The sequence below is a fragment of the Amblyraja radiata genome, chromosome 13, assembly GCF_010909765.2.
Source record: "Amblyraja radiata isolate CabotCenter1 chromosome 13, sAmbRad1.1.pri, whole genome shotgun sequence".
NCBI lineage: Eukaryota > Metazoa > Chordata > Chondrichthyes > Rajiformes > Rajidae > Amblyraja > Amblyraja radiata.
Genome location: NC_045968.1, coordinates 36,245,150 through 36,252,533, shown reverse-complemented (window position 1 = coordinate 36,252,533; position 7,384 = coordinate 36,245,150). Strand labels below are relative to the sequence as shown.

Here is a 7,384-nt window from a genome sequence, read left to right as displayed (position 1 = left end):
AAACGGAAGCCATCCCTCTGCCTCCACACTTAATTGTGTTCCTTCTGCAGCTGCCTTTAACTTTGGTCTGTGAGTGGGTGAGTTGTGTGGAGATTGACTAACTTTTGCTACAACAGTGAACATACTGTCTTGAACTGTACTGAAGGAGACATAAAAGTGCAACTACAATGCAATGCCAACATTTTAAAGGCAATTTTATCCACGCTGGGTCCGGTTCAAAAAGATAACAAGTCACATTTTCACCAAAACTCTGCTCTAAGATCTTTGATTTTCACTGAGAAGTGCTATGCAAATTAGCGTGGGTTGGAGCCAATGGGGAGGCGGGCCTCGGCCGGCTGCTGATTGGATGCGGGTCGGCCGATTGGCCGGCCAATGGCGAGAGGCGGTGCTGGGCGGCCGCAGCCAATCGGCGCCATTGTTGCGGCGCGGCCCGGAGTGGAGGCCGCACACCGGCCTCGGCCTCAGGTGAAGCGGAGCCTCGCCTTCCTTCCCCCTCCCCGCGGCGCTGCTCATCATGGAGAAGCGCGGAGCGGCCCGGAGTGTAAGTGGGGGCGGAGAGGCGGGTTGTGAAGCTGGCGGTCGCCTCCCCTCCCCTCCCCTCCCCTCCCTCCTCACGGTTGGATGATGTAAAGCACAACCTGCTCTTGCTTCTGCCTTCAAATCTGTTCATCATCGACTGTAAATTAAACTGCGGGCCGTGTTTACTCCACTACAAAGTATTTTAAACCTCTTTCCCTTTCAACTTTGTCTCTGCCAACGGGTGGGGCATGCAGCTGGATTTCTTTGAAAATTGAAACAAATTGCAAATGTTGGAAATATGAAGTTAAAAACAATGGAAAAAATAACGGTTCAGGTAGCATCTGTGGAAAGAGAAACAGAGTTAATGTTTCAGGCGAAGATAGACACAAAATGCTGGAGTAACAGCGGGACAGGCAGCATCTCTGGAGAGACGGAATGGGTGACCCTTCTTCAGAGGGAGATATAAGGAAGTATAAGGTGTTAAAATAGGGCAAAGGGAATGAATTATAAGGAAAATGTAGAATAGATTATTGTTAGCTGGGAGAAGTAACAACAGCAAACAGATAAAATAGTCGGGGACAATAAGACTTCGGAGAACTGAGAAGGGGGAGCCATGGAGAGAGGGAAAGCGAAATTAGAGAAGTCAATGTTCATATTGCTGGGGTGTAAGCTGCCCAAGCAAAATATGAGGTGCTGTTCCTCCAATTTCTGCTGGGCCTCACTGTGACAATGAAAGAGGACAGAAAGGTCAGCGTGGGAATGGAAGGGGGAGTTCAAGTGTTTAGCAACCGGGAGATCAGGTTGGTTTAGGCGGACTGAGTGTGGTCTTGCCGATATATGGGAGACCACACCTGGAACAGCGGATACAGTAGATGAGGTTGGAGGAGGTACAAGTGAACCTCTGCCTCACCTGAAAAGAGTGTCGGGGTCCTTGGACGTAGTCGAGCGGGGAGGTACAGGGACAGGTATTGCATCTCCTGCGGTTGCAAGGAATGTACCTGGGGAGGGGGTGGTTTGGGTGGGAAGGGACGAGTTGACCAGGGAGATGTGGAGGAACGGTCTTTGCAGAAAGGGGTGGAGATGGGAAGATGTGGCTAGTGACGGGATCCCATTGGAGGTGGCGAAAATGTTGGTGGATTATGTGACAGCTGATGGAGTGGATGGTGAGGACTAGGAGAACTGTACCTGTTACAACTGGGGAGAGGAGGATCAGGAGCAGAGATGCGGGTATCGAGGAGAACCTAGTGAGGTCCCACCCTCCTCTATGATTGAAGGGTGGAATTCCCGTTCCCTAAAGAATGAGGACATCTCCAATGTCCTGGTATGGAACACCTCGTCTTGCGATGCGGCATAGATGGAGGAATTGTGAGTAGGGGATAGAGTCTGTACAGGAAGCGGGCTGAGGAGACGTAGTCTAGATAGCTATGATATTATAGGTAGGGGGTATTAGTTATGACGATGTTGGACAAACTTGGATTGTTTTATTTAGAGTGGTGGAGGCTGAGAGGAGACCTGAGAAGTTATGAGCCGTGAATAGGGTGGAAGTGTCAAAGATGAGAGGGGCACAACTTTAAGGTGAGAGGGAGAAAGTTTAAAGGAGATGTGCGGAACAACTATTTTATACAGAGGGTGTTGAGTGCCTGCAACGTAATGCCAGAGGTGGGGATGGAGGCAGATACAATAGTGCCATTTAAGAGGCTTTTAGATAGGCATATAGATTTGGAGAAATATGGATCATGTGCAGGCAGATGGGATTAGCTTAAATTGGCGGCATGTTTGGCACAGGCATTGATTAGTTTAGCTTATTGTCATGTGTACTGAGGTACAATGAAACGTTTTTTGCGGACTGAAGGACCTGTTCCAATATGACAAACATTTCTGATCAACTGCTATACAGTTCTGTTGTAGGTAGTTTATTTGATCTCTAGTGTTAAACCTGTTTCCCTTTCCACAAGGTGACAAGTGTGACTAGTGTAGATGAACAGAAAGATTGCCATGAGCATTGTAGCCTAAATGGCCCATTTGTACGTGGTATGACTCTCCAGCATTGGCTAACATGCTGAATGTTTACAGTAATATAAAAAGGAACTGCAGATACTGGTTTATACCAAAAATAGACAGAAAATGCTGGAGTAACTTGGTCGGTCAGGCAGCATCTTTGGAAAAAATGGATAGGTGATTGGGGCGGCACGTTAGCGCAGCAGTAGAATTGCTGCCTTAGAGCGCCAGAAACCCGGGTTCGATCCGGACTACGGGTCTATATGGAGTTTATACGCTCTTCCTGTGACCGAAGATAGACACAAAAAGCTGGAGTAACTCAGCGGGTCAGACAGTATCTGTGGAGAAAAGGAATAGGTGACATTTCAGGTCGACACTCCCTGTGAACACGTGGGTTTTCTTAGGGTTTTGTGCTGGTGCTCCGGTTTCCTCCCAAAAATGTACAGGTTTGTAGGTTAATTGGCTTTGATAGGGTAGCGCTGTAGTGTGTAGAATAGGGCTAGTGTACGGGGTGATCGCTGGTCAGTGCGGACACGATGGGCCGAAGGGCCTTTTCCCGTCTGTATCACTAAAGTCTAAAGGTGATATTTTGGGTCAGGACTCCTCTTCAGTTTGAAGAAGAGTCCCAACCCAAAACATCACCTATCCATGTTCTCCAGAGATGTTTCCTGACCCACTGAGTTACTCCAGCCTTGAGTGTTTACAGAACCTTAATTTCTGTGGATTTGGTAAAAAAATAGACTATCCAATCAACTTTTCTTTCCTTAGATGCCTGAACTAATTACTAACTTATTGACATTTCCCTCTAAATGTTGTATTCTTCATTCTCCCTGATCCCTGCTGATATTCTCACCAAATACATCCTGTCTGTGGGATCAACTTTGTTCTCTTGATCGTGTTTACAGTCAATTGCTGACTGCCCAATTTCTATTTCTAAGTGTTCTCTTTGCATGGCTATGCTGCCCCTTTTCCTCAAAAGTTATTTTGGGTCTTTAAAATGTTTGTAAGTATTTTGTTCCTTCTCACCTAGCGAATCGCTGGAATTTCAGTCTCCTTTTCTTTCAAGATATCTTTGAATTGGCTGTGAAATCTGTGTAATTATAAATAAACTTTACTCACACTTCAGATTTCAGGCTGTTGCAGTATTTTTTCTTTTGGGATGCAGAATGTTCTCTCAGAGGGTGGTAAATCTCTACTCCTGTGGTTGGTAAAGTCCTGATCAATGGTGAAATCCAGATCATTGGAGACACTTTAGGTGGACATAGATAAATATTTGAAAGATTGATGAACAGTGCGTTTAGGGGAACTGGCACAGAAGAGATGCAGCAAGGAACTGCAGATGCTGGTGTACACCAAATGTTGCAGTAACTCAGCTGGCCAGGCAGCATCTCTGGAGAAAAAGAATAGGTGACGTTTTGGGTCGAGATCCTTCTTCTGACTTAGGGAAAGGGCAACTGGAAACATGAGGAGGTATAAAGAACAAAATAATGAAAAGTATGAAAAGGCGAGAGGCTAGGATAGGTCAGTCATATTCATATTGAATCAATGAAAAAGGCTGGAGGAACCGAGTGGCCAACTCCTAATTATTCTGTTTTATTCAGAGATTATATATTTTTTTATTGCTCTATTTACTTGGTAGCCCATCTTTAAATCCTGTTGTTTGTCTGCACAAGACTGGTTTCATTCATAACTTCTGTCGTAACTGGGGAATTGCTAGTAGTGGTCTTGCTCTTTGTGATTTTTGCTTTACTTTTAATGGTTCAATGGATCACGTGCAGCCAGAAGGGTTAGTTTATCTTGGTATAATATACAGCACAGGTATTCATAAGGCCATAAGTTATAGGAGCGGAAGTAGGCCATTCAGCCCAGCAAGTCTACTCCACCATTCAATCATGGCTGATCTATCTTTCCATCTCAACCCCATTCTCCTGTCTTCTCCCTATAACCCATGACACCTTTACTAATCAAGAATGTCACTCCGCCTTAAACATATCCATTGACTTGGCCTCCATAGCCTTCTGTGGCAATGATTTCTACAGATTCATCACCCTCTCACTAAAGAAATTCCTCCTCATCTGCTTTCTAAAGGTTCATCATTTTATTCTGATACTATGGGGTGAAGGCGCCTGTTCCTGTCCCGTACTGTTCTACATTACATATTGCGCTCGGGCAGCTTGCAACCCACCAACATGAACATTGTTTTCTCTTATTTCAAGTAACCCCTACCTTTCCTCCCCTTCCCTCTCTCTCCGGTCCCCCAGCTTAATCATTCTACCAGTTCCACTGTCAACATTCTTGTATCCCTCTTGTTATCACACCTTCCCCAGCCAAAATAGGACCATTATGGGCACAACCCTTCCTGAGGTCATCTGTTGCCGTCTCTGATTTGTTCTGGTCTTTTCTCGCCTCCAGTTTATACCCCCCCCCCTCTCCTGACCTCTACTTTCTGTCTGAAGAAGGGTTCCGACCCGAAAGGTCACCTATTCCTTTTCTCTGGAGATGCTGCCTGACCCGCTGAGTTACTCCAGCATTTTGTCTCCATATTTGGTATAAAACCAACATCTGCAGTTCCTTCTTACACTGTACCACTCTACATTATATTTCAGCCTTAATTTTATTTTGTTCCCTCAGTGTGTGATGGATTCAGCGGATAATTCTGACGCCCTGAATGGGGAAGAAATTCCTGCAGCCCCCAATGAGCCTGGGACTGGGCATCGCAAGCCCTGCCCTGGGGAGGAGATGTGGGATCGTGCAAGGTGCGGCCGGTCATCGAAGAAGCGTGAGGAGGTGTCACCACGGACAGCCGAGAAACTGGACTCCAGCACGGTGCCAAAGAAACGGGATCAATTATCGCCCAAAAGACAGGAGCAGGCCGAAAAATGTCAACGGAAAAGTAAGATCCATCGAAAGGTTGGACAGAGGTACAGTAAACTGAACAGAGCGGGGAATATTGCTAGCATGCCCTCTGAACTACCTGAGAAGATCAGGTTGCTATTCATTGCTTTCACAGTTCCCCTGGGGGCTACAGCCACAATTTATGTATAAAGGAACTGCAGATGCTGGTTGAGAGGAGAACTTCTTCAAAGTCTTGAAGAAGGGTCCTGACCCAAAACATCACCCATCTTTTTCCTTCAGAGATGCTGCTTGACCTGCTGAGTTACTCCGATTAAATTAATGAACGAACAATAGCCAACCAAAATGTAATAAAAAGGAACTGCAGATGCTGGTTTATACCAAAGAAAAGCTAAAAACGCTTAAGTAAATCAGTGGGTCAGGCAGTTGCCTGGATAACATGGATAGATGACAATTTGGATCAAATTTAACAATGATAAAGGAACAACATCCCATATTTTGCTTGGGCAGCTGACAGACCAGTGGTATGAATATTGATTTCTCTTACTTCAAGTAACCCTGGCATTCCGTCTCTTTCCATCCCTCCCCCACCAGCTTCGCGTTTTCACTCAACAAACAGCCAACAATGGCCTGTTTCCTTTATCATCGTCACTTTTTTGCATATCTTTCATTCATTGTTTATATCTTTACATCATCGTCTATATCTCTCGTTTCCCTTTCCCTTTACTTTCAGTCTGAAGAAGGGTCTAGACCCGAAACGTCACCCATTCCTTCTCTCCAGAGATGCTGCCTGTCCCGCTAGGTTACTCCAGCTTTTTGTGTCTGACATTGGTGATATATTTGTATGAAATCAGGGATGAGGGATTTCATCTTTGTGCTGAGATTGTAGAAGCTGGAATAGTTTCCTGAGGATAGCAGTGGAGATGGATAACTCATGAATTGAGCTTTGGGGCTGCACAATGGCGGAGCGGTAGAGCTGCTACCTCATAGCACGAGATACCCAGGTTCTATCCTGACCACAGGTGCTGTCATTGCTGAGTTTTTTCGTTCTTCCTGCGACTGCGTAGGCTTTCTCCGGTTGCTCCAGTTTCCTCCCACATTCCAAAGATGTGCAGGTTTATAGGTTAATTGGCCTCTGTAAATTTCCCCTTGTGTATACAATGCGAAAATGGGATAATATGGATAATGCTGGTGTACGGGAGATCAATGGTCAATATGGAATTAGTGGGATGAAGGGCCTGTTTCCATACTGTAACTCCAAAACTAAAAAGCACGCACTAAAATTAAAAACTCTCGCAAATGGTTTACTTATTCCAGGGTTACGGATTTGGTTCAGCTGCTGCTTGTTTGTTGAAAGTCTTATTCCATGCCCCAATGTTTCTTTTAAAAGCTGAACATTTGGAAAGTGATGACCTGAATATCACAGCATTTGACTTTTAGACTTGATTTGTCCAACATTTTCCTGATAAGCTTCCTGTTTTGGTTTGTAAACTTGAGGACATCTGAACCGCTGCTGCCTGTCCATTAAGGAGGAGTTTCTTCAGCCAGAGGGTGGTAAATCTGTGGAATACATTGGCACAAACGGCTATGGAGGCAAGGTCATTGGGTATTTTTACAACGGAGATTGATAGGCTGCTGATTAGCTAAGAGTGTCAAAGGTTACGAGGAGAAGGCAGGAGAATGGGGTTGAGAGGGAAAAATCGATCAGCCATGATCGAATGGCGGAGTAGACTCGGTGGGCTGAATGGCCTAAATCTGCTCCTATATTTAGTTTAGTTCAGAGATACAACGCAGATACAGGCCCTTCAGCTCATTGAGTCCACACCGGCCAGCGATCATCCCCTACACTAGCACGATCCTGCACAATTTACAATTTTTACCCTGGGCAAAAAACCGACAAACCTGCATGTCTTTCGAAAGTAGGAGGAAACCGGAGCTCTTAAAGAAAACCGCAGGGTCTCGGGGAAGAACATACAAATTTTGTACGGACAGCACTCGTAATTAGGATTGAACC

At 45.4% G+C, this 7,384-nt stretch overlaps 1 protein-coding gene across 3 annotated transcripts in view; it reads left to right on the top strand.

Moving 5' to 3' along the window:
• Nucleotides 1–372: 372 nt before the first annotated feature.
• LOC116979869 (NAD kinase-like) overlaps nt 373–7,384 on the top strand; it is a 43,038-nt gene continuing 36,026 nt past the window's right edge. Inside the window, exons 1-2 of one of the 3 annotated variants that reach the window (XM_033031772.1) lie at nt 373–541; nt 5,149–5,438. In XM_033031772.1, the coding sequence (XP_032887663.1) occupies nt 515–541; nt 5,149–5,438 (317 nt within the window). In that variant the 5' untranslated portion in view covers nt 373–514. The remainder of the gene's footprint in view (nt 542–5,148; nt 5,439–7,384) is intronic. The other 2 variants (XM_033031771.1, XM_033031773.1) reach the window with 2 other exon arrangements.